This window comes from Notolabrus celidotus, chromosome 8, assembly GCF_009762535.1.
Source record: "Notolabrus celidotus isolate fNotCel1 chromosome 8, fNotCel1.pri, whole genome shotgun sequence".
Lineage (NCBI taxonomy): Eukaryota > Metazoa > Chordata > Actinopteri > Labriformes > Labridae > Notolabrus > Notolabrus celidotus.
In genome coordinates, this window is record NC_048279.1 from 9,388,103 (window position 1) to 9,414,767 (window position 26,665).

General features: G+C 38.6%; 3 protein-coding genes, 1 long non-coding RNA gene and 1 other non-coding gene across 6 annotated transcripts; 2 read left to right on the forward strand and 3 right to left on the reverse strand.

Moving 5' to 3' along the window:
* Nucleotides 1-1,638: 1,638 nt before the first annotated feature.
* LOC117817460 lies at nucleotides 1,639-4,219 on the reverse strand. Its single transcript, XR_004632148.1, has 5 exons — nucleotides 4,088-4,219; nucleotides 3,088-3,179; nucleotides 2,326-2,385; nucleotides 2,101-2,156; nucleotides 1,639-1,840 (listed from the first exon to the last, which is right to left on the reverse strand). It is a non-coding gene; the product is annotated as an uncharacterized LOC117817460 (long non-coding RNA).
* LOC117818129 lies at nucleotides 2,819-3,021 on the reverse strand. The gene has a single exon (XR_004632318.1). It is a non-coding gene; the product is annotated as a small nucleolar RNA SNORA74 (small nucleolar RNA).
* A 1,537-nt stretch (nucleotides 4,220-5,756) lies between the features above and the next one.
* On the forward strand, nucleotides 5,757-7,615 carry LOC117817449 (zinc-binding protein A33-like). Its single transcript, XM_034690173.1, has one exon. It carries the CDS (start codon nucleotides 5,981-5,983, stop codon nucleotides 7,382-7,384), a length of 1,404 nt encoding a protein of 467 aa, XP_034546064.1. The 5' UTR covers nucleotides 5,757-5,980; the 3' UTR covers nucleotides 7,385-7,615.
* A 215-nt stretch (nucleotides 7,616-7,830) lies between these two features.
* On the reverse strand, nucleotides 7,831-15,589 carry c8h4orf47 (chromosome 8 C4orf47 homolog). 2 transcript variants are annotated; one of them, XM_034690177.1, is made up of 8 exons: nucleotides 15,513-15,589; nucleotides 15,095-15,203; nucleotides 11,833-12,052; nucleotides 10,723-10,860; nucleotides 10,441-10,516; nucleotides 10,122-10,307; nucleotides 9,339-9,502; nucleotides 7,831-8,390 (listed from the first exon to the last, which is right to left on the reverse strand). In XM_034690177.1, exons 2-8 carry the CDS (start codon nucleotides 15,192-15,194, stop codon nucleotides 8,336-8,338), a joined length of 939 nt encoding a protein of 312 aa, XP_034546068.1. In that variant the 5' UTR covers nucleotides 15,195-15,203; nucleotides 15,513-15,589; the 3' UTR covers nucleotides 7,831-8,335. The 2 variants fall into 2 exon arrangements, with proteins under 2 accessions (XP_034546068.1, XP_034546069.1); XM_034690178.1 differs by lacking the exon at nucleotides 10,723-10,860.
* On the forward strand, nucleotides 12,880-24,406 carry LOC117817443 (NXPE family member 3-like). The gene is made up of 7 exons (XM_034690162.1): nucleotides 12,880-12,900; nucleotides 13,008-14,055; nucleotides 19,532-19,969; nucleotides 21,001-21,296; nucleotides 21,847-21,917; nucleotides 23,099-23,305; nucleotides 23,389-24,406. The coding sequence occupies exons 2-7, from the start codon at nucleotides 14,014-14,016 to the stop codon at nucleotides 24,018-24,020; spliced, it is 1,686 nt and encodes a 561-aa protein (XP_034546053.1). The 5' UTR covers nucleotides 12,880-12,900; nucleotides 13,008-14,013; the 3' UTR covers nucleotides 24,021-24,406.
* The last annotated feature ends 2,259 nt before the right edge of the window (nucleotides 24,407-26,665 follow it).

Sequence of the window (26,665 nt, forward strand, 5' to 3'; positions counted from 1 at the left end):
TCAACATAGAGACACTTAAAACTATCCTGCTGTGTTAACTAAAGGAATAGTTTTGTTCTTTAAAGTGTGGTTGAATGAGGTCATAGTCAATAGTCAGTGTGTGGGCTGGAGTCCTGAGGAAATGCTACATTCAAATTCATGCTAGTTTTCTGTGACTACCAACCCCAGCTTTAAAGAGCTTAATATTTATTCTTCCTTGTTTTCTGGTTCAGTTGCAAAGATTTTCACTTTTTCATGTTTTTTTGCTTCAGAAGAAAAAAAAACCTTTTTCATGTTTTTTGGCTTCAGAAGCTAAATTTAATTTGTCATGGTTATTCACTACAGAAGCAAAATTTCCACTTTTTCAAGGCGGAAAAAAGAGAAATCACTTTTTCTTGTTTTTTTGTTTCACAAGAAAAAAAATTCACTTTCTCATGTTTTTTCACTTCTGAAGCCAAATTTTCACTTTTTCATGTTTTATTTGCTTCAGAAGCTTAATTTTCACTTCTGTTTTTTTGCTTTGGAAATACATTTTTTGATTTTCATGTTTTTTTGTTACAGAATCCAAATATTCATTTATTCATGTTTTTTGGCTTCAGAAGCTAAATTTTTCACTTTTTCATGTTTTTTGCTCCGGAAGAAAATAAACAATCCCCTTTTTATGTTTTTCTTGTGTCGGAAGAAAAAAATAACTTGATTTTTCATATCAGAAGAAAAAAAATAACTTTTTCACCTCAGTAGCATTATTTTCACTTTTTCATGTTCTTTGCCACAGAAGCAGAATGTACCCGTTCTCAACAAAGGGACCTAGCTGACCGGATACCCTCTAGGGACTACTCTTAATATTGACCATTGACTCATACGATCCCACTCCAAAATAAAAAACTATACCTTTAAATTATAACTTGTCTCTGGGATTACTCAGCATTTGTGTTTCATATTTGCAATTGAGTAGAGAATATCAGAACGTTTTTAAAGGATGTAACAGTCCATATAAAAGGACTTTGAACACAAAAAAAAGGATTAGCTGTGTTGAGACTGGATAACATGGACAAGTTGTAAAAGCACTTTCACAAGTGTTAACTTCCAGTAGTGTGTAGACTGATATTTTGTCTTTTCATTTCACAACCACTTCCATGTCAGTGAATTTGGGGTTAGATATCAGCATTGGCCATAAGAAAAAACAAAGCTCTACTTTTAACCCTAGTATATCAATCATTTAGTCATCTATATGATACCAAGTACTTAATGAAAAGCAGCTTTCATTGAGAATTTGGCAGCTTTTTGACAAAAAAAGTTAATTGAATAAAGTTTTACTTTGGAAAACAGGATCAAAAGAAACCGATCCTATATGGAAAACACTTACATTATGCAAAAATGACATTTCTGTATTCAGGAATTCTGCTGTTTTGGCATTAATATTGTGTTGCATGTTTTACATAAGTACCTGCCTTAGGACTATGGATTAAATTTAGCTATTGTGCCAATTCTGGCATATTTACATTGAGACATTCAGTTAAAATGTTGATGTGCATTGTCCTAATCAAATTAACTCAAACTAAATTAAACTCATCTATTTACTACACCTCACTTATTCTCCATGTATTTTACTCAAGAAATGTGTTTACCAGTGAACAATAACTCAAGTGGACATCCAGGTTGAGCAAATTCAAATTTTATTGAAATCTTCTTGAAGATGTGACAGTATGTGATGCTTCCAAACAAAATGCTCAACACTTTCATGTACAGGCTCAGCCTCCATCAGCTGGAGCACACGACCCAAAAAACAGCTGTTCAGATGTCATGTCCAGTCAGAGGACAAACTTCTTCACCTCATCCAGACCAGCCAGGCAGGCTTTAGCTGAACAAACCAAAAACAAAAATTAGCAGACAGCTCAAACACAAAGTTTAGTTTGTGTTCTGATTCAAGCAGCATGTTTCAGGTCTTTAGTCAGGTTATGGTAAACTGGTTTTACTTAAACCTGTGCCAAAAGTCCTGACATTTTTCTCCCAATACAAAGATTCCACAGCAGAGAGGAGGAGGACTCTGCCACGGCAGTACACGATTGGGTTTAAGATCACAACACAAAGTACAATTAATGTAGATCTCTGTCAAAGTACCTGAGTCAGTTTCAGCTCCTCCAGGTATTTGCTGCCCCCTGCAGGTCCATCTGCTCCTACAGAGAAATGAGCAGCAGTCAGCAGAGATCAGCAGTTTGGTTCTGAGTTACAGTCAGGCTTTGCTCAGAGGTTTAAGGTCACCACGGTGTTTGTCAGCATGATGTGTTATATTTTCTGTCATCACAGCAGGTTTTAGAAAAAGGTAGAGCTGGTTCAGACACTCACCCTGGGTCAGTCCACCTGCAGCTCCACACTGATCAGCTCAGCAGAGGCTCGGTCTGAAAACTGAGGGAGAATTAAATGTTTAGATTCAACAAGTTCACTGAGGTGGAGGAACATCTAAAAAGCACATAAATTGGCTTCAGAATATGGTCAGATGCAGACACGAGGCACTTTGGGTGTTAGAATTTTTTTTTTAAATTGGAAGCCTGATAAGCAGAACTACTTTTAAAAGAATTTCTTAAATCTAGAAGTTGTTATTGGAATACTCATTTTATGTTATTCCTTAACAAATTGATTTTGCACATTTTGAGATCACCATTTGTCACATCAATGTTTATTGTAGAGCTGTAATAGTATGATCACCCATAAACTAATCTGTACTTCAATTTAATAGAAGAATCACATTTCCTAAAACTACTAGCAGATCCCATTTCAGCCTTTTGTGTGCCAACAAAATACAAATATCCAAGAGGTTATTCTGGGGCGCCAGTGTGAGAATGTGCGGCCCTGTACTAGGCCCATCCTGCCGTTAGATCAAGAAGGGCCACTCTCACTGGGCCGTGCTCTGCAGCAGCTCAGGAGTTGAGACTCTAAAACAGAGCCTGCAACAGCTTCGCCCAGGTACAGAGACTTCATCTACCAGCACTGTAACACTGAGCCGGGCACCAACATGGCCTGGTCAGCTGACTTAGAGCTGGAGGGAATCACACGCAGTAATCAGAATCTTTCAACTCTTTGTACAGGGGCTCAGACCTTTACACTCACCTTTTGGCCCACAGATGGGGCATCTGGTTAGTAGCTCTATCCCATAGTGAACACAATGCTGATATGCTGGCTCAGCAGGGGACACAGCAGCTCTTAAAAAGGACATCAAATCCAGATTAGATCAAACAACAGACTTGCACTCCAGTATCATACATTTCAATATAAATGCTACATCCAACTTGTTAATTTAACTCATGTTGAATTCAGAGGTAGATTTAAGGTGGCAATGTTTAAACACACCATAAATTCTGATCAAGTGTTCAGATTAGTCAAAATAGTATCGAAGTACAAGCTTTAAGAGGCAGAGAAGTATTTTGTTGCAGTCTGATTGAAGCACAGACAAATGAATTTATTTTAGTCTTTTGGTTAATTGATACATTTCAATTGCAATAACAGTTGAGTTGAATTTATTTTACATGTGGTTATTGTGATCCTGATCTTTATTATGTTGAGTTAAAACAATTATTCATTATTTTTACACATTTAAAGCTACCTGTGCCAACATTTGTGGTTCTCTAACTACTTTAGAACCCGTTTCAGTCAAGTGACACAGTGGGCCTCCATTACAACACGCTTTAAGTGTAATGCAACTTGGTTGAAATCACATTTTAATGTTTCTTAATTCTCTATAGCTCTTCCTTGGACTTGTATACAGTTTAATACAGAAAACCCGGGTATGAATGGTGTCCAGCTTTAATGCGGGCTGCAGGGTTAGCAAAGACACGTGCTTCCTCTCTTAGCCTCGTGTGGCTTTTTGCCATTGACTTAGAGCATCGACGGAAACCTGAAAGACTAAATGATCAGTAGTTTAGAAGATAAGACGATAATTTGTGTGTGTGTATAAAGTTTATAACCGCCTTAAAATATCTATACTTTGTAAGTGCAGTAACACTAAGTCGTGCAGTTTAGCTCATCGACTTCCCGGTGTCATATTTCATAGTGAGACTCACACTGAACACAGTTTTGATCAAATAATAGTTAAAACAGCAGAAATACTCACAATATTTAAGTGAAAGCCGCGCACACGAGGGCGACACATCACTCAGGTAGTTTCAGACTGAGAGGCAGAGAGGAAGTCACACTCAACTTTATACAGCGCAGGGTGCCGTAGTGCATTGTGGGAAGGAACGTTTCTTCTTCGTGGTTTTATGGAGTGTTACAAACCAAGGTTAGAGCTACATGCTGCCACCTGCTGTTTGAAGTGTGTATTGATCATGTTTTCAGTGGAGGATTTACATTAGGATGATTTAGATTAAAGTCATCATTCTGAGGAAAAAAAGTCCTAATTTTGAGATTAAAGTCCTAATTCTGGGAAAAAAAGTCAGAATTCTGAGATTAAAGTCATAATTATGAGCAAAAAAGTCATAATTCTGAGATTAAAGTCAGAATTCTGAGAAAAAAGTCAGAATTCTGAGTTTAAATTCAGAATTCTGAGATAAGTCATAATTCTGACTTTCTGAGATTAATTCTGACTTTAATGTCAGAGTTCTGACTTTAATGTCAGAGTTCTGACTTTTTCAGAATTCTAACTTTTTTTTACATAATAATAAAAATACAATTTTTTAAAATTTAATTTAATTTTTATTTTATTCAGTGGCCCAATCCTCTTCCGTAGAAAACAAATAAGATAAGTAATAATATTTCATAATAATAAATGCAGTAATCAAATAAATTGAAGGGAAGCTCCCCCAAATATCATTTAATAAGAAGATGTTAGATTAAGAAGAAGGATTAAAAAGAAGAAGGATTAAAATGTTCTCGTATTAAGAGAAATGAGACGTCCTTTCCTCCTAACAGCTGTTTGTGTCTGCACACATGTTCACTGTAATAACTCTGATAAATATAAACAGTGACAGAGCTCTGTGTCTGTGCTTTACCTTTTTCAGAAAACACCTGCACATAAAGAGAGAGTCTGCTCTCTGTTTATTCTGTCCTTTAGCATTACGGATCGATTCACCGGTAAAATGCCTCATTATTAAATTATTTATTACTTTAAGGGAAAATAGAAGCCATGCAACTCTTTTCAAACCCCGTCCTCATTAATTAACAGCCTCATATGAAACTTTATTAACCTGACAGGAAATATAACAAGCGTTTTTACTAACAGACAAACTTTACTGTCAGACTTCTCTTCATGAAGAAAAAACAGAACAAACAGGGAAACTAACATGAGGAATAACTGATCATTAATATATCTCTTCGATTGATGATATTAGATGTTATGACTCTGTTTCGTTAGACAGTGAATCTGACAAAAACAACCAGATATAAACTCAGGAGTGATCCTGTTATTTTGGTTTTATGATTTTGCTTTTGCGTTCAGTATTTTGTTTAAAACTCACATCAAACACTCTTTAATCTCAGCTCATCAAATACAGACTGTTTAGAAACTGACTTATGTTTGTGATCTGTCTCAGGGCACCCTTAGTGACTGTTTTAAGGTCTGTCTCAGGGCTCCCTTAGTGACTGTTTTAAGGTCTGTCTCAGGGCACCATTAGTGACTGTTTTAAGGTCTGTCTCAGGGCACCCTTAGTGACTGTTTTAAGGTCCGTCTTTTCTCTGTTATTAAATTCAGCTGATGTGAAGTTTCAGAGAAGTCCGACCCGTTGCAGCGTCCAATCAGTGAGTGATATTCGATAAGGGGGATGTCTGTCAGAGATAAGACTTCCGCAAAGTATGCTCTCGTGTCTCCTCGATTATCCATCCTCCGATCAATCCCCTCTTTCCTCTCTCCTCTCTCCTCCAGCAGAGTTAAGAGATTTGGGACGCAACTTAGAATGGCGGGTCAGTAATTACTTCCGGTTCGGCGGAGGAGCAAGGAGACTGAAGTTAAGAGCTTTTAAAACCACCCCAGCTGTCTGCCTGTCTTGAGTTTTGCTTCACTCTGAGGGACATGGCTTCTTGTTCAGAGGAGGATCTGTGCTGCTCTGTCTGCCATGACATCTTCAAACATCCTGTGATTCTGTCATGTAGCCACAGCTTCTGTAAAGCCTGTCTGCAGAGCTGGTGGACACAGAAACAGACCCAGGAGTGTCCAGTCTGTAAGAGCCCTTCAAAGTTTGAACCTCTTTGTAACTTGGTGTTGAAGAATCTGTGTGAGGCCTTCTTACTGCAGAGAGATCAGAGAGCTTCATCAGACTCTGAGGCTCTCTGCAGTCTGCACTCTGAGAAACTCAGACTGTTCTGTCTGGATCATCAGCAGCCAGCGTGTGTCGTCTGCAGAGACTCTAAAAAACACATCAACCACACATTCAGACCCATCGATGAAGCTGCTCCAGATCTCAGGGACCAGCTCCAGGAATTCCTGAAACCCTTAAAGAAGAAACTGCAGCGCTTTAAAAAAGTAAAACGAGACTGGAATGAAACAGGAAAACACATCAAGGTCCAGACTGCAGACACAGAGAGGAAGATAAAGGAGCAGTTTAAGAAGCTTCACCAGTTTCTAGAAGAGGAAGAGGAGGTCAGAATCTCTGCACTGAGGGAGGAAGAGGAGCAGAAGAGTCAGAGCATGAAGGAGGAGATGGAGGCTGTGAGCAGAGAGATAGTAGCTCTTTCAGACACAGTCAGAGCCACAGAGGAGGAGCTGAGAGCTGCAGACCTCTCATTCCTGAAAAACTACAAGGCTGCAGGGGAAAGAGTCCAGCAGTGCCCCCTGCTGGAGGATCCACAGCTGCCCTCAGGAGCTCTGATAGATGTGGCTAAACACCTGGGCAACCTGAGCTTCAACATCTGGAACAAGATGAAGGACATGGTCTCCTACAGCCCTGTGATTCTGGACCCAAACACTGCTGGTTCGGAACTCATCCTGTTTGAAGATCTGACCTGTGTGAGAGGAGAAGAAGAGGAGACACAGCAGCTTCCTGATAATCCAGAGAGGATTGATGGATGTGGCTGTGTCCTGGGCTCTGAGGGCTTCAACTCAGGGACTCACAGCTGGGATGTCGAGGTTGGAGAGAACAAAGACTGGGAAGTGGCTGTGTGTGAGGAGTCTGCAGACAGGAAGAGAAACATTCACTCTGGATTTTGGAGAATAGTGTTTGATGATGATGTATACAGAGCATACACCCCGTCAGATGAGTTTGTTGATCTGTCAGAGAGAGGACCTCCTCAGAGGATCAGAGTTAATCTGGACTGGGACAGAGGAAAGCTGTCATTCTCTGATCCTGACACCAACACACACATACACACCTTCACACACACTTTCACTCACAAGATGTTTCCGTGCATTTGTATTATTGATGATTCACATCCTCTGAAGATATTACCAGTGAAGGTCTCTGTATCAGTGAAACAATAAAGGTAGATAATGAAGGTAATGATGAAGAAGAAGATGTTTCCTCTGCTCAAAGTGTAAATATGGACATTAACACGTGTATTTAGAACAGTTTGCATGGAGCTTTTTCAAACAGCATGTAGACAGCTTTTGTGTGATGGATTTAAAGAGCTGATTGTTTGCTGTGTGAGGAAATCACAACAATTCTGTGATTGATAAGCCAATGAGTATGTGTAATAAAATGTAGTGATTATATTGGTGTGTGTGTTGTTATTATTTAACACTCTACAGTAAAGACCATGGTGACAGTGAACCTGATCAGTTCTTATGACATTTGTAACCCAGGGTGCCATGGACCAATTTGCTCGCTTCTTTAACGTTAAGATCAATAACTGAATCAGATTAGTGACTCTTTACACACTAGCTTCTATTTGTCCAGTAAAAGAATCACATCTCATGCAAAATATAAGTGATTTCATCAAGTCTTTTTAAATGTATTTGCACATCAAGTTTTGTGTCACTTAGTTTCATGAAATAGCTTGCACATACGTTCCAGTGTCAGTTCGCAGGCTTAACAACATCATATGATTTTCTTCAAGAAAATAACTACAAACTGCACAGACAGGCTGCTGTGCTGATAATGAGTAATACTTCTTTTTCATAAAGACTTAAAATAACTTCATCTTGATACAGACCAGGAAGTAACTTAAACTTAAATAAACTACATTTGAACTTCTGAAGCTTGATCCAACAAGACAGCTGGACTTGACTTGGACTTGTTGTAAAAATTTCACCTCTCGTTCCAAAAGGCTTCTTCAGTTTTAAACTGTCTGGTGGATCAAGCTAGAAGTACAGTCTCTGTGATACATCGATTACAACTGAAGTATATATGAATTCTGAATCATTCTGAATAATTATAGTCTAAATAAGTACTTTGCAGGTAAATCCCTAGCTGCTGTGGTAAGGACAAGGCAGTCAGAGGGTCATCACAGCTGGAATGGTTGAAGTGTAGTTTGCAGAATGAACACTCCTGAAACAACGAGAAAAGAAAGAAAACAACTTGATACTGCTTCAACCTGCAGGAATACACAATCATTCAGACATATTAACAGTGGGGAAAGGGGCAAGGGACTTCTTTAGCATAGTAAAAAAAACCAATAGCATTTGTAGATCATAATACTGACACATTAAAGTCTGATTTACTGTTGACCTGAACATTCACTGCTCTCTTAAGGGGACCTAAGCTGTCTAACAAATCCAACAACATCCCTATTTTTTGAATGAACAGCATTAATTAATACTAGATATTAATAGTGAATTAACCAATGACTGAATATTCCCTATGATTTACTTTGTATAATATATCAAAGGAATTGCTTGTAGTGGAAAACCCATAACAAACTATCAACAGCACTAACGTTTTTCTTTAGTACATCAGCTCACTATTTTTGGTTTTTACACCCCACATCTTCAATATTGCACAATGCAGCGATTTATATTTAAAAAGCTCCGATAATCAAACAGCTTTTAGAGGAGTGATATTTCTGTCAGGAGTTTGTGGAAACCACAACTCTATAGGTGGAGAATATTTGAGTTAACGTCTACAGATGGGCACAAACACCACTCAAAATTAATCATAATAATGCTACAGGCTTCTGGATGTTTGAGTAAGCAATCCTTGGTTTTCATGAAATACCCATAGAAGGTTATAATAAGTCAGTGCTGAGCCAACAGCATGTTTCAAAGAGGCCAAAAGTTCACTTATCCCACGCACAGAAGGATTCAGTGCCACACCTGAAGATAAATGAGCTCCACTTTTTAAATTCTTAACTTCCAACTTGTTGGTATGCATCGTTAAATCAGAGAGACTTCTCTATTAATGAGGAGTGTTCATTAAGACTTCTAGAAGGTGATTAGATCACCTGAAAGACGTCTGAGTGAGAGCAGGTGAAGGAAAAAGCAGTGATGGGACTCTAACCTGTTAACATTGACTGTGATGATACTCTTGACAGGTGTGCTTTTAGGACCAGGAGCAGGACGGAACACTGGCTCGTGATTGGGTGGTTTGGAGCGTCGGATGACATATGGATCAGTAGAGTGAGTTGGGTAAGGATCAAATGTCCCCGCCTTCAGTCCTCCAATCTAACACAAGATATGTTCACATTGACAGAAAGATGAATTGTTAGGGTGTGTAGTGTGATGAAGAATCACAGGTCAAGGTCACACAAGTTCAGGGGTATACTTGAGTCATCTTCTTTCTCTCTCCCTGAAAGCTGACAGCAGGGAGTAGAACTTACTCTGTCCAGTGGCTGCACAAAATATAAAGGTAAACAGATGAGGAAGAAGAGCAGATTGATGATGCGCACAAATACTGTTGGACCTTTGTGATGGTAAAAACTTGACACATTGAAAATCATACTTATTGTGCATTACTGGAGCATCTTGTCCTTGAAGGCCGCCAATCGCTTCACCAATGCCAGGATTTGGTTAATATCTAATGCTTAACAATAGCTAACTTATATTTACCTCTCCCTCTTCTCTCCCCATGTTATATCCCTCGCTTATAGGCTATTAAGTTTGTTATTCAGAGTTTGAATACATCTGATTTGCTCCAAAAGGAAATGATATGACTATATGATATGATATAATGACTTCTCTGACTGTATTCTGATGATTAGCTGGACAGCAGCAGTTCATCATTGAGACCTTGACTGTGATGTCAGATGAAAGTAGCTGTCGTGTGAATGTGGTGAATAATCACCTTTTTGCTGGGGGATGTAGGCTTGAAGGGAACTGGATGGACTTTCTGTGCAGGTGGGAGGGGCTTATGGGCTGGTGGTAGGGGCTTGTCACTGCGGTATGGGTTGCGTTGGAAATAATCTTTGGGGTGGAGGTTGAGCCTGAATGGACCATCTCTCAGCTTGGAGCGATGGATTGCTGCCTCCCTCTGTAGCACCAAACAACAACAAACACAGAAAGACATTAAAAATGTTAAACTTGATATGAGGTAAGAAGTTCATCTTTTTGTTCTACAGTTTTATACTTTATAAAACAAATATTATAACCAATCAAGATGATACCTTTAGTACTTCTTTGTCTCTGTCGTAGGGGTCTGAGGCATACGGCTCGATTTTGGACAGTGTCACATTGGGATAACTGCGAGAGATAACATAAATACACATAACAATCGAGGAACCAACAGATATATCTTCCCATAAAGCTATAAATGAACACAAAGATGGGATTATGATCCATGAATGTTTGTAAAAAATGCATTTATACCCTCCATTAAAGTTGCTTTAGACATGCAGAGGGTAGAAAAACATTTTCATGCTGAGCAGTAAAGACTTCTTGCCATAAACCTGTAACCACTGCCTTTTTTGGGAGGTGAGGTGAGGATGTTGCGTCCAGGTGAAGGACGGGCTTTCTGAGGGACTCTCAGTGGACTCATGGCTTCAACTGGTCCTGACAAAGTCCCATAGTAACTACCTGAACCACACCTGCAGGCAGAGGGTGTTATTTATGGATGAGAAGGGAGGAGAGTGAACTGGTGACATGAAAGCAGGACTTGAAACTTTTATTCTGAAACCCCAAGTTCACTACAGAGTCCACAAAGTCCTGCAAAGGTAATCATCTCTATATAGTGCGCACAAATTATTGATTTGTGCATCCAAGAGAATAAATGTTGTTAAAGTGTTTCTAGTATTCTGCAACCTTGACATTTGATGTTCTGCAAACCAACCAACAAAGGGTTTGAATTACTTAAAAGTGTAAAAGGGTTTAGACTACAGATGCATAATATTTTACCACAGGCAGAGTTGTTTATCTGTATTTCTATCAGCATTCATAAAATGAATGCTACAAAATATAGACAATTTTTAAGTAAGATTGTTTATTTTGAGATCAGACAGCCGTTTCCAGACTTTTTGACTGAAGTGGCCCAACTTGGCCCCAGCAGTCTCCAGCCCCACCAGACTCCATTGACTAAAACAGTCTTTTAACTTGCAGTAACTGCTGCTTGTCTGTTGCTACTTTGAAAGGTAGAACTTTTTTGCTTGCTTTTGTGAGTTAAACAAATATACTGTTGAATCCAGCCAGCCATTTAAAGTCACACAATATCTCAAACTACCCGTTTGAGTTAGCACCTAACAGCAGGCTACAGAGAGGCTGCATACAGATACAGGGACCTTAACTTGAGATATGAGACTCTACTGATAAAACCGTGATTTAACTTTTCAGAACCCAGACGGAGCATTATCTACTAAGTCTCATTATCTGAGCCTGCAGTGATACAAACAAATCATCTGATTGGTCATACGTTGATCTGGCACATCTTCTATCCAAGATTAATCAATACTTTGACAATCTGTTTCACTACAGGAGTTATCTGAAATGGGGACCAGATTAAAAAATGTTGGAATTTCCCTTTAATATTTGGAGTATTTCTTTGTCATGTTTGTGTGTTCTCTCACGGCTTCTTGATGCTGTTAGAAGGCAGGAAAGCCTTTCCCAGGTTCTTTTTGGTCTGCTGGATGCGGTCCTGTCGGGCCGCTTTCAACGGGTCACTCAGGGCCTCGCGCTCAAATATGCGATTGAAGGACTTTTCGAAGAAGCCGCCTTGCAGAGCACAGCGTTGTTTAGCGACACCCGCTTGCATCTGGCGGCTACTATAGGCTGACTCGTTGAAGGGACCTGGATTTAAAAGAAGACATCATTGTTTTCAGAGTTGATGATCATGAGGGGTATAGAATAAAGATAGTAGATAGTGAATAAAGGGGTAGGATTAAATATGTTTTACTTCTTCCTACTCCTTTTACCACATGTAAATTAAAATATTTCCGTGCTTGCTGATGGAGTGATTGATTTTGTTTTGTTGGTATTTATTCATTTGTTTTACATGTCTGAAATAAAGACATCAATCAATCAGTTAGAACAAAACACAGTGAAGCAAAACTGGAAGGATCTCCTAAATGATGATGGTCTATCCCTGACTCTGATACCTTTGAGTCCAGGCTTAAAACTTTCCTTTTGTACACTTCTTACTCTAATGACTGCAAACTTTCTTTTAAACTCAATTAAAATGATATGTGTTTTAAATACTTTCAATGAATCGTATGTCTTTCCCTCCTGCTCTTTTTAATCGTTAATCTGACTTTAATCATGTTTTATTTCTCGTAATGTTTCATGCTATGCCATCATCTTTAAAAGGTCCCTTCACAAATAGCAACACGTGTCATGCGGTATCAACATTAAAAATCTTAAGATGTGAGCAACTGTGTGTCCTGAAACAGTCTGTCATTCTGTCCATATGAGTGTTTCTCAGATGAGGGAGTCATACCCTGATCGGTACTATGATGTTATGTGCTGAAGTACTTTGTTTTTGTCTCTCTCTCCTCTGTGTTCACTCCAGGTGCTGCTCGCTCCCTCAGTGAGGCAGGTGGTTAAGCTCACCTGTGCCCAATTACAAATCAGGGCAGAGCATAAAGGGCAGAGCATAAAGGGCAGGAGCGAGGAGGCAGCCAGTATTTAAGACACCCTTGGTAGGACTTGTTTGTTTGAGGACTTACAGTTTTTGATTGTCATATCTTGAGTTAATGGTCGTTTATTCGTGTGACTAGATTCTCTTTTCTTTTTTTTTCTTTAACAGATGCTTATTTTGAGTAGTTCATTTCTCTTAGTTTGTTAGTACGTGTTTTAGCTTAGCTTGTATTTTTTCCCCTCCTTTTTCCAGGTTTTAATTCTTGTTACTCCCCTCATCCCCTAGCCATCTTCAAAGAATGTAACATAGAGTCAGTATGGGTGCTTGATCATTTTTAAATGTCTATAGACCCAATGCATCAAATTATTTATTCCAGAAAATGTGAATAATTTGTCTTGCTCAAGCTCTGACAAATGCAAAACAAAAATAAATTAGTGATCACATCTAATTCATGAGTTTTGTTTGGTGTCATACCATATTTGATACATCAGGTAGGCCTGCAAATTGTATGCAATTTACTGGCTACATATGTACTTCATAAACAAATAAGGGATAACCAGCCCAAAAAAACACTTCTCAGAGCTAATATCACCTCCCATAAAAGAACCACACATCTTGATAGGAACACAGTTTTAATGTTACCCTTAAACTCAAATATTTCCGTCAAAGTATGACCAAACTTAAATGAAACATTCAAAGGTGGCGCCAAGGAGGGGCTTGGGTGTGCTCAGCTACCCCTGTAGCCATAGCACCCTCACAGTCCCCCCAAGACATTTCTGCAGATTAATTAAAATTATAATAGTTATTTTACATGTGAGTCCTTTATAGTTCAATTTAAGTCGAGACATCATAAATACCATTTTTTTCCCCCTAAAAAAAATATAATGAAGAGCAGAATCAGATGGTTATTTTCAGCCAATTGCGCAGCCCGTATTAACCTTTGACCTTACGTACACTGTCTTGAGCTCCAGTTTTCGCTTGCTTAGCAACAGTGTATATCACAGGGGATTGTTTGTAATTTATAAATAAATAGCCAAGGAGAGAGATGGAGGCCAAAGTACGGCTTATTCAGGTGCTGCTACATGGAGCTGAGAGAGATTTAGCAGTGTCTGTCACTGACCAGGACTAAGAAAAGTCTGAGGACGGGGACCAGAAACCGGACTTGGATTTTCTGATGAGGAATCAGGCATTGCCAAAGACACTGGCAATCATCCCCGTGAGTATTCAAGTTCTCCAAAAATGCACATGCATTCCCGTTCAACAATAACAACTGACTGGTTTATTATGAAGACATCAATTGGTCAGTGCGCATTGGCTGCGGTGCGTAAATTCAATGTATTTGGTGTTTGAGGCACATGTTTGAATTCCTGGAGGCTGACTTATTCCTGCGTTAATATAATGATGAAGAATGGAATACTGTTGATGGGTTTGATCTTAGTATCTGAGCAAAAATGAGATGTATAGCATGTTGCGTGTAAGCAGGCCCTGTCAGTGGCTCAGTTGCGCAGCGCGGGATTCTATATTCATAATTTTGTTTGTGGGCAGGCCTGTTTGTTCACCTTCAGCTGAAACTTCCACCTTTTGTTTTACATAGAAGACATTATGATTGTCACGGGACATGCGTTTATGCAATCTGCCTGGTTGTATTCACTGGGTTTCTCAGGAGAGAAGTGGCCACACTGATGATGCAGAGGTCTCAAAAACTCATGCATCAATTTGATACTTGTTGCTTTATTTTGAATAAAGGTCATGCACTAAAAACAAATATACTGGTATAAGTCGTAAAAATGAAAATATAAGTTAGATAAACATCTATACAAATGTTCCCATCCATGATGCAAATGTGAACGACCTCAACCCGTCAGTCACTGTCCAGCCCAAACATTTCAAGGATGCTTCAGTTAATTTTGGATCATAAATGATGGCGGGCAAACTTGAATGGATCAGTGGGTTGAATCAGATTAGCAACACAGCTGAAAGAAGATGTATAACGGAACCTGTAAAAGACATTTACCATAACTGTTCAGAGGACACTTCACTAAAAGAGTATCTTATAATGAGAACAGAAAACTACGACTTCGGACAATGAACAGACCTCACACTGAGGTCACCATCGAGCAGTGAATTCTGTCAGACAGTTTAAGTTTACAGCATATTTACATATATGTGCGAATATGTTTCTGTGTTAGCGCTGTTTACTACTCTCATTTTATTTGGAAGTCATTAGGCATGAAAATAATAGTTTTTATACTCACGGTTGAAGAGAGGAGTGTACTTGTCTCCTATAGAGATGTAGCTCATCTCTTTAAACACACCAAGACGCTCCATGTCAGACTTCCTCTCACCTGATACCATCTTTACAGGCTGGAAATACACACACACACACACATACACACACACACACACACACACACACACACACACACACACACACACACACACACACACACGCTGATAACACTTCTCGGCTCTGTTAGAATATCAGTATATATGTCTTTTGGATGTCATTATTTTATATACCAGCCGAGTTGAAAAGACTAACACATGAAATATAATACATACAGTCTACATTTGGCTACAGGGTTTAATAAACAGTAAACAAACAAACTGTTGATTAAATGTATAAGCCTGAATTATAGCCTAAACATTCAGATAAAGCTGTTGATAACATACCTGTGGTGGAGGTGCAGCAGTTAAGAACTATTGAAAGGCCCCTACACAGTGAACTGTGTGTACAGGTCAGTTACCTTGGTGAAGGGGGAGGAAATAGGGAAGTAGTGTAATGCTGCCTTCAAAATAAAAGCATTCATGGATCATGCATTTGTTTCATCTGTTGTTTTTAAAAATGCATTTATTATCTTTTTTCTTTGTTGCAAATTTATTTCCCTAAGTTTGTTTCCCTCTTTATGACTCATGATACTTGTTTGCCCAGATAATAGTTGCACAAGAGATAAGAGAGTTGAGCTGATTACAGTTTTTTTTCCTTTAAAAAAAATAATTTTAAAATAACTAAAATATGTCTTGTGTTTATTCCATTCAACCTAATCCAGCTAGCATTGTTGTAAAACTCATCATCTGTTCTAGAAAGCTCTGCTGTATGAGACCCACGAAACTGTTGTCCATGCATTACAGCATGCTTAAAAAGTGGGGTAGTAGGCAGTACCTACTGCCTACTACATTCGTAGTAACGGCAGCACCCAGCAACGCAACGGCAGCGTTGGCAGGAAATGCAGAACTCCACCAGGCAGAGTGTGACGTAAAGAGGCGGGGTTTGAGCCTCCTAGCCAACAGCTATGTGTTCCCGTCCGGGAGCCAAGTCAGTCATGTCCTTATTTGGGCAAAAACTTGCAATCTTAATATCTTCTGAACCGTCACGTTAGAAAAAAAATCACCCCCCTGTACAGTGTGTGCCGATAGAGAAATTACCTACGTAGAGCCAAGTCGTTTTTTGAACTAGGCTGTAAACATGTTTATTAATGCTGCAAAGATCGTCTGTTTCCCATTCATGTCTATGTGGTTTCCGGTGATTCTGCAGACAGCCTCAAGGGGATTCTCAATGTATTGCAGTTTATAACACTTCCGCATAGGTTCATATTTTGAGACCGGAGGTTGCCGCTTGCTCCTGACACATTAAACATTAGAATCTTCTTAAGTGAACTCATCAGTTGCACGTTGTCTCTGGTTCAGGAGTGTCTTGATATTAGGAATGTGATAGTTGTAGTCTCTGTCCTGAAGATGTCTGTGTGTGGTGGCTCTTGATGCTCTGACACCAGCCTCCATTCACTCATTGTGAAGCTATCCAAAAGTTCTTGAAAACTTTCATTGAAAATGATCTCAGTCTGGTCATCCCTGTTGCCTATGCATCTTTTACTACCACACTTTTCTTTCCAGTCAACTATCCCTAACCATTAATTTGAATCGATACAGCACTCAGCCTGCCTTTTCAGTAATGACCTTCTGTGGCTTATACTCCTTGTGGAGGGTGTCCATGATGGCCTTCTGGACAATTATCAAGTTAGCAGTTCCATGATTATTATTGTGTGTAACAGACTATCACAGAGTTACACAGTATTTATTCTTTAAGAATGGTAATTTACTCAACCTCAAAATGAAATATTCTGATATTTTGATATGTGTATTTTATGTGTATGTCATCAGGAGGCATGGCATCAACTTCCATAGCTATGCAGATGACACACAGCTCTATATTGCTGTGTCTTCTGATGACCCAGGATCTATACTAAGTCATGGATGGCTCTTACAGCTCAACCAGGACAAAACTCAGGTTTTAGTCATTGGTACTGGAGCTCAGAGAAAGAAACTAAACGTTAAACTTTGGGAGGTTCTTATTGTATGCTTACTATTTTATAGTAATACTACTACCACTACTACTACTACTACTACTACTACTACTACTACTACTAATAATAATACATTGTAATTATAACAGTAAAATAGTAATAGTAATATCATTATAAACATTATTATTTGTATTATTTATTTTTATATTTTATAATATTTTTTTTTTATTACTTTAATTTATTTTCATATTCTTTATTTTTCAACATTTTTATAATAATAATAATAATAATAATAATAATAAGAAGAAGAAGAAGAAGAAGAAGAAGAAGAAGAAGAAGAAGAAGAAGAAGAAGAAGAAGAAGAAGAAGAAGAAGAAGAAGAAGAAGAAGAAGAAGAAGAAGAATTATTAACTTATAGTAATTCATATAATTTACAATATTTTTTGTTACAGTATTGTTGTCTGATTGGACCTTATTATCAAAATTTAAAACATTATACATGTAATAAATCTAGAATATATCACATTTTCACCCTCTCAAATTACTGATAATAAAAGGGGCCGTAATAACAAATATTAAGTAACAAAACGGCTCCTGCAAAAACTGTTCTAAGTAAGAATGTAAGGTTTTCATAAGTACTATTTCTCGGTTTAGAGCTTTAACTTCTGTCGGTGTAGAGCTTTAACTTCTGTCCTTAAATCACATCTGGACATTTTCTGATACCAGCTAATCTTATTTCCAATAAACATGTGGCCTGTAACCATAAACTCTTGACAGTCAACCGAAGTGTCAATATTTGATGGTTACGTCAGGCCTACCAAAGTTCTCGTGGTGTACACTTGCTGTTTGGAGGCACGTTTGTTGTCATGGTCTCTGTTGACTGGACTTAGTTTGATGACTGAATACTGGACATGTCACACTATGAGCATAGAGAGGATTTCACATCTGTGTTTTATACAGAAGAAGAATCATTATTAACTTAAAAAGGAGTCTGTTACCGAAGTGTCAATATTTGATGGTTACGTCAGGCCTACCAAAGTTCTCGTGGTGTACACTTGCTGTTTGGAGGCACGTTTGTTGTCATGGTCTCTGTTGACTGGACTTAGTTTGATGACTGAATACTGGACATGTCACACTATGAGCATAGAGAGGATTTCACATCTGTGTTTTATACAGAAGAAGAATCATTATTAACTTAAAAAGGAGTCTGTTACGTCCTGTTTTTAATCAAACACCAGAGGGGGACCAATCATGAAGCCACAAAGTTTAATAAGACCAAGAGTCTGCAGGAATCTTTTAAAGGTTGGTACAGCCCTCTTGTTTCTGGCTGTGTTCATCTTTATACTTCAACACATGGACCTTCTGGAGGTGAGAACTTGTTTTACTGTTGAATAGTAATGTGACAGGACACTGTTTTAACTCCGTCCTTCAACGTGTCTCAGATAAAATCTATATTTAGTGTTTATTAGGTTAAGGTTAGACAAAGAAATGGCAAAGCTGTATGGGTTGTGTTCATTTTTATTAGCTTGTCTATAGGGCATCAGAATTAGGATGAGGGTGTAATAGGATGGGTTTCTTCCCTGGGGAACTAATTACGGATCTTGTTTTTGACTTCTTGAATCTTCTAAATGATGGATAATGTTGGCTCAAAACTTTCCGATCAGGGGCCCAATGGAAGGAGAGGATTTAAATATTAATACCATATGTAAACAACCTCTTCGATCGAGCATGCACAGTGATGCAAAAAACTACGGTGGCTGACAAGGGCAGGGCTATCTGCAACACCTTGTGCAAAGTCTCAAACGCAACAACAGAAACGTGCTGCAGAAGTAAAAAAAACAAGCTGCAAAAAGCTGTAACAACTGCATTAACAGCAAACGTACTGCAAATACACAAATGATGCTTAGCAAAAACACACCAAGCTACAACTGCAAAAGACTTTTTAACTGAAGTGCTCCAGGCCTGCAGGAGCGCTTAGTGAAACAGCTTTATCATTGACAGGACAGAGCAAAGACCAGACACTGAATTTATCATTTATCATACCACCTAATGATAAATGTCACTGGAGTAGAGTGGCTCTGAGGACCATGACCTCTTGTCTACTGTGCCAAACACGGCTATATAACCATGTAAATAAAACCCACACAACTGATTGAGAAGTTGTTTTTGATGGATAGAAGGCTCTGCTAAAGTAACCTTAAGTTAATTACAAATCTCAGTTAGCCGTGCTGCTAGCAAGGCTATTCCAGATAATCAGCTAATGAAAATATGAAGTAATTTGTGCTTTAGAGCAGGAAAAACCTCCATTTTCCCTTTTGTTTACTCATTTGTGCTTTTAATAAACCGATTTAATGCCTCTAGCCACCATTTTTCTCTCTCATCTCCCTTCAGATGATGCTTAAAGAAAACTCTGCCAAGAAAGAGTCCACTGATCCTCCAATGCTTTATGACTTCTGCACTTTGAAGTCACTGTCCCCTGCAGATGCTCTGGAGGAACGCCTCTTATTGGACTCTATTGCTTGGCCTGAAACTCCACTTTGGCCAGATCCTCTGTCATTGGAGCAGACCAGTGCTCCTGCAAACAGCACCTTCACCATCCTCCCAGGGAGGACAGGACAAGGAGAGTGGCATGAAGGGGATCAGCTGGAGGTTTTAATAAAAATGTACAACTTCCTTGGTCATGCCAAGAAGTCAGGTGGAGACGTCTTACTTGCCCGGCTGCACAACAAAGCACTCAGTACAGGTGTGGCTGGGCGGGTGGTGGATCATCTTAATGGCTCCTACTCTGCTGTTTTCCCTTTACTCTGGGAAGGAAGCGCACAGGTCGAGGTAAAGCTAAAGGCTATCTACTTTAAAGTTTTTGTGACAGGTGAAGTCATTGTGAGTGTGTATGTTTTACAGACACATTCTGTAACACTTGTTGCCACAAATCAACATGTTGGTCCTCCATTTTTGACGTCCATCTAACTTAGTGCTTCATGTCTACTATGATTTCCATGGCTGCATTTGTTGTGCTAATATAATAACAATGATAACAAGAATAAAAGTAATATTCATTATAATAATATAATGATAATACAAATGAAATAATTATAATACAAATGAAAAAATAATGATAATAACAATAATAATAATAATAATAATAATAATACACTTAAACTATATAACACTTTTCAAAAAAGGGTAACAGAATGCTTTGCAAATGAAAAAAGGAGGGAAAATAAAAATGAAATAAAATAAGAGAAATGTAAGAAATGCAATGATTAGAAATGAAAAGGAATAACAAAACTTTTTTATAAAAAAATAAAAACGGAACAGCAAGTTGTAAAGCAACATAAGGGCTACAAAACCACCAAAAATGAGAAGTAGGTAAAGATGTACACTACAAAGGTGAAAAGGAATTAAACAAGTCAAAAAGGCTAAAACTAACAACAATATAAAAAAAATAAGTACAACAAAGACAGAAGAGTAAAGGATATCTATTCATAAAGACTGAACATGTTTGAAACTCACAATTTAAATTGGTGTGTCATGAGCTTCTCGTGAGCAGTTTGAGGGAAGCAAAATCCCTCTTTACCTCTCTCACACTTCATGAAGATCTGGGAAGATAATCTTTACAACCATCAGAAACTCATGACTTAGTTGACTTTTGTCAGAAGGGGGAAATTGGGCCCAAAATCAGCCCAGTTATCTTGTAGTATGTAACGTTTAAGGGTAATATATTGTGAACCCACACATGGTGAGTAGGAACCTTATCTCACCCGGTAAAAAAAACTCTGGTGTGATGTTCTTTAAACTTTGAGGTATGACTTAACATGACCAACATGACTGGACTAAGTAAAGGTTCTCTGTTATATCAGGTGATATTTGTTCACTCCAGCGAGGCTGTCACAGTTCTTCGCAGGCTGACCAGAGAAGAGCCTGACAGGATTCTTTTTGAGAGCCTCTTCCGCTCAGGGTCAATCTCTCAACATACCATCTGTAATGTTTGCTTACATCAAACCAGCCAGCCGTTGTGCAATTACACCGACCTCCGCACAGGTGAGCCTTGGTTCTGCTACAAGCCACTGAATCTGAGCTGTGATGCCAGGATCAGCCACATGAAAGGCAAATTCAACCAAAAGCTCAAGGCTAAAGAGGAGGAGCTCTTTGAAAGGTGAGGGAATACAGAAAAAATATGTTTAAACTTGTTTATCTTGCAATAGATATTCACATAGAGAAGAGATAACTTTGTATCTCAACTTTAGAACTATAGGCGATAAAGGTTGGGTCGAAAGATCTTCTGAAAATAGCGATACAACTCTCAGTCCAAACGACTTAAAGTCACAACTTTGAACATTGTTGCCGTTATCACTACCTCTTATGGTTTGTATTGCTCTCACCAGCTCTGCTGCTGTTGTCTGGATTGCAGGACAGGATCCAGTATTAAAGTATTATCCATGTCGATTTAGAAAGCTAACAGCACTAACGTTTTTACCACAGTGTCAACAGGCAGAGGTGAAATGTGCCTGACTCTTTTCCACTGTTTGATTTGATACTATTTGTGTGTGATCTGGTTTTCCCTGATGTCTCCTTTGCTGTTGAGAATTAATTACTATTGCCTGGAGGTTTGACCAATCAGAAGCAAGTACTAAACACAGCTGTTAAGTAACAATGATTATTGTAGTGTGTGTAAGAGAGACTTACTCATGTGAGTTTTTCTTCAGGAATGTCAACATGAAAGTCTTCATTAATGCCTCAGGAGCTGACAGTGTCACTGTGTTGCCACAAAGGAAAGGTAAGGCATGATTTTTCCTACTTCCATCGTTACTGTGATAAAGATTCAGAACTGAATAAGCACAAGACCTTGAAAGTTAAAATGGTGAGGACAGAATGCATACAGCTTACCTTTTAAATCACACAAGAGCATTAGCTAATTGTAGCACTAGCGCAAACATTAATCAAGTGCAATTTGCACCTCCAGTTGCCTGAGAGTAAAGTTATCCTTTTAAAGGTTACTCATACCAACTTTTAACTAAACCTACAGAGGAGCTGCAAACACTTGTTTGATTTAAACTCAATAGGTAGAACTAAAAGGTCTCGGAATCTCATTAATCCCAATGAACATGATCAATATTATGGGGCGCTGTTTGTAAAAGTTGTGCAGACTGAAAATAATAGCAACAATTCTTCACATTAAGCTACAAAACGTCAGTAAAACGAAATGTGAATTTTTACAAGCTACTAGCCGGACTTCCCGCTGTAAAAATGATGGAAAAGCAGTTATTGAGGCCACAAAGTGATTTCACAATGCTCAGAGACAGAACTGACCCAGTCTATGGTACAGACAAGCTAAGTTTCTATTGCTAAGTCTGTATCGCTTTATGAAGCTTTTATTTTGGTATTTCCGCTAGGTGGCAGTGTGAATTTGCATATAAACTAGATATTTAGGATCACAGAGCAACATTTAACATTTATATTTAACATTTAGATTGAAACATTTAATATTTAGATTTAATATGTATATTTAACATTCATATTTAACATTTAGCAAATTGATATAACATAATATAATATACAGTGACTTTTAAAACTTCACACTACATTATTATGACGTTTTGGAGCTAAATATGGAGAATTGTTGCTGCTATTTTCAGTGTGCACAACTTTACAAACGGCGCCCCATACATTACAGTCAATTTCATTTAGTAGCACATAAACTGCCCCGATGTTCATTTAAGCATGAAATCTGTAATTATCTGCTGCCCTAAACAGCCCAATAAATATAGAATACTACTATTGTAAAAGTAATTTAAAAGCTTTTGTGTCTAATTTTTAAGCATTGTATCCTCATTAGTACCAAGTGAATTAAGTGAGGTGAAAGAGAAGACCCTGGTTTTGGGCTATTTATGGAATCTGTTGTTGAAGACTGATTAAGTGCAAAATCACCCCACCCTTACTTTTTTCAAAACTTCTCAGAGCAACCCGGGATCAATAAAGGGAACGGGACGTCTGAACTCTCTGGATATTATTACCAGGGTGAGTGGCGAACACTTGGTGGCACCAGAGTTCGCCAATTCAACAGCTCCTCTGCCATCAGTCAGTGTCTGAAGGGCAAGGAGGTCCACCTGTATGGAGACTCCACTGTCAGGCAGTGGTATGAGTACATCGGTGCTTCACTACCAGGTAGCTGATCCACAGAGATCTCTGGCAGAAGTTTGACTTTATTTAGATTAAAGCGTAATCTGTTTCCTCTGTCGTACTTACAGATGCTAAGGAAGTAAACCTGAATAGTCCAAAGCAGGCAGGACCTTTAATGATGGTGGACTTCGAAAACAGCATCTTGGTAACTTATCGCTGCCACGGTCCTCCTCTTCGGTTTCAAAGCATTCCAGTCAGTCGTCTGCGTTACATTGCTAATGAACTGGATAGGTTAACTGGTGGCACCAACACTATCGTAGTGATTGGCATCTGGTCCCACTTCAGCACTTTCCCCATCGAGCTCTACATCCGGCGGCTGCAGAACATCCGCAAGGCGGTGATTCTTCTGTTGAACAGGGCTCCAGGCACGCTGGTGGTCATCAGGACTGCAAACCCCAAAGCTCTGACACTTTATGAGACGCTAACCAACAGTGACTGGTACTCGCTTCAGCGTGACAAGGTTCTCCGAGCTGTGTTCAGAGGAGTTAATGTTAAACTGGTGGATGCATGGGAGATGGTTCTGGCCAATGACCTGCCGCACAGCCTTCACCCACAACCTCCCATCATCAAGAATATGATCAACGTTCTCTTGTCCTACATATGTCCTAAATGGGAAGCTGGCTGTGCGGTTCAAGGATTGGCTAAGAGGTTGACTTTGGCAGGGATAAGGCAGCTCATTCCTCACTTTGGGCCCGGATAATACAAGTTTACTTAAAAAACTCTAGCAAATGAGTTGTCCTAAAAAAAAAGAAAATTAAGGCAAGACAATGACAAAGACACTGAGCATGCAGCACTCTCTCATGCTCTGCAAAGAGCGCCAACAGATTCCTTTCATGGAGAAGAGAAGTTTGTCATATCCATTAAAGGAAAAACATGGTGGCTACAGGAGATGCTGGTCCAAGGTATATTCCATACATGGTTTTAAATGTATCTACATGCATGTATTTTAACACCATGTAAAGAGCATAGGGAATCTAAAGACTGAATATGAACAAGCAGTACTAACTCAGTACTTTAGGTGAAATGCACTTGATTTTTTTAATTCAGAGTTTTATTTTCCAAATGGCTAATTTTTTTTTTTTTTTCTAACAATGTCAATGAAACAAAAAAGTATGTACTTCTATTTTATTTAAATGAATATGATTTAATGTAAAATAAAGTATAAAAGTCAGGAATCAGTTTGACTTGCTTTCAACCCTTGTGTTGTCCTCATTTTCTATTTACACTTTATATCTTCCGAGTCAAAAATTACCCGCCTCGGTTTAACCTCGAAAAACGAGCGGATTCATTTAATTTTAAACCAAAAATGTGAAAATTTGAAAAACGACTTATCATTTATCACAAGCTTTGGGAACATTTTTATTGTTATAAAACTTAAGCTTAAAGATTTATTTTTTACCCTGAAAATAACGGTCTGTAAGGTCAAAACCTTAACTATTTTCAGTGCATGAGTACCAGTGAAAATGATTGAAAAATTAAATTGTGTTTTTTTCCATGGCCACAAGGGGGCATGCAAACCTTGGAAATGAGGTGAAATGATAAGACATCACTTTCCAAATGCTCTTATTTTTAATATCAAGAGAAATGAAGATATATGATGGAAAAGAGAAAGAGATAGATAACATGCAAGCAGATATAAAGGAGGGAGAGACATGCAGAGGGAGTCAAAGACACAGACTGACAAAGGTTGAGACAAACAGATCGACTAGCTCAATAGAGGGACACAGAAATGAAGGAGAGATGAAAGATACATGATAGAAACTGAGACAGAAACGGGGGCCGCACTGGACAAACACGTCCAGGAAAAAAGGGGCGACCTAACAGCTTATTTAAGAGACATTCACAGAGACATGCAGAAAAAGAGGATGACTCTAAGTTGGTCAAATGTCCTTGGAGACTGGGGGAGGGCAGCTCGACAGCAGCTGGGTCACACACACGTGCGCGCACACACACACACACACACTCACACACACTCTCTCTCTCACACTCACACACACTCTCTCTCTCTCTCACACACACAGACACACACTCTCACACACACACACACACACACACACACACACACACACACACACACACACACACACACACACACACTACCGTCATGCACGTATTCAGACTGCTGAAAGAAAAACATGCCTGACTGTCAGCCCTGACCTGAACCCTCAGAAATGCGTTCATATAGAATGATCCTGTTGTGTGTAGATTCCTGCTCTGATGATCTGAGTATGGATTATATTTTTCTCTTTCAATTATAGTTTATTTTGAGGAAAATAATGCCAATTAACCTTTTTTCAAAGCCTGTGAATACAAAATCTGAAATATGTGTTGAATCATAAAGACGACGGTTAGGAGGCTGCGAACAACTGGCCATGGTCATGTTAATTTCAGGACTTAAAGACTGTGATTTTTAACACATCTTGGTGAGTGAATTTGAGACATTTGAAGTAAATCTAGATGTTTAGTCACTGAACAGATTTTGTAAACATAGGGTCACTATTTACAAGTCTTCTTGGTGCTGAAATAAATTTTAAAAAATCAAAGCAGAAAACGACAACTTTTGGCAACAGTTGTTTTTATTTTTGTGTAATTATTTATTTGTAACTTTTTAAACATATTCACAAGACAAAGACAATCAAACAAGTGCTCAGACATAATTAATGAAATAAGAACATAAAAAATAAATAAAATAATATAATAATAACAATGAATTAAACAAATAAACAAATAGAAAACACATGAGGAAAAATTGAAATAGAAAAAAAAACAGTGACGCAAAAAAAGACCATATAAGCTGCTATTTATGTAGTGTACTCTGATGGGGTGCTGTGCATCAAGTCTGCAGGAAATCTAAAAAAGTGCTCTGTTTTTATGTCACGTCATCTTTATACAAGAAGGCAAGAAACGGCCTCCAGATGACTGAAAATGTCCTCATGGAGTCAGACCGCAGGAGTCTGAGTGTGTCTATTTGTACGACTGACATCATGTTAGAGATCCATCTCTGAAAAGAAGGAGGGGACAGGGACTTCCAATCTCTTAGAAAAAGTTGCTTTGCAACTATCATCCCCAGTGTTAGTGATCGTTGCACAGAAGAGGAGAGATCCTTTGTGGACTGAGAACAGCTAATGATTGTAAGTCCAGGTTCTGGCTGAAAGAGTCTTTTATAGGCCTCAGAGCACCAGTCAAATATTGTTGACCAAAAACCAGTTAGTAAAGGGCAGAACCAAAAACCATGACAATGTATCCTCCGAAATCTTGCATCCATCACATAACGGGGAGACAGCCACAGTTGTTTTTGTGGTTGTTTTTTTTACTGTGATTGAGACCTTAACATAAGCTGATTCT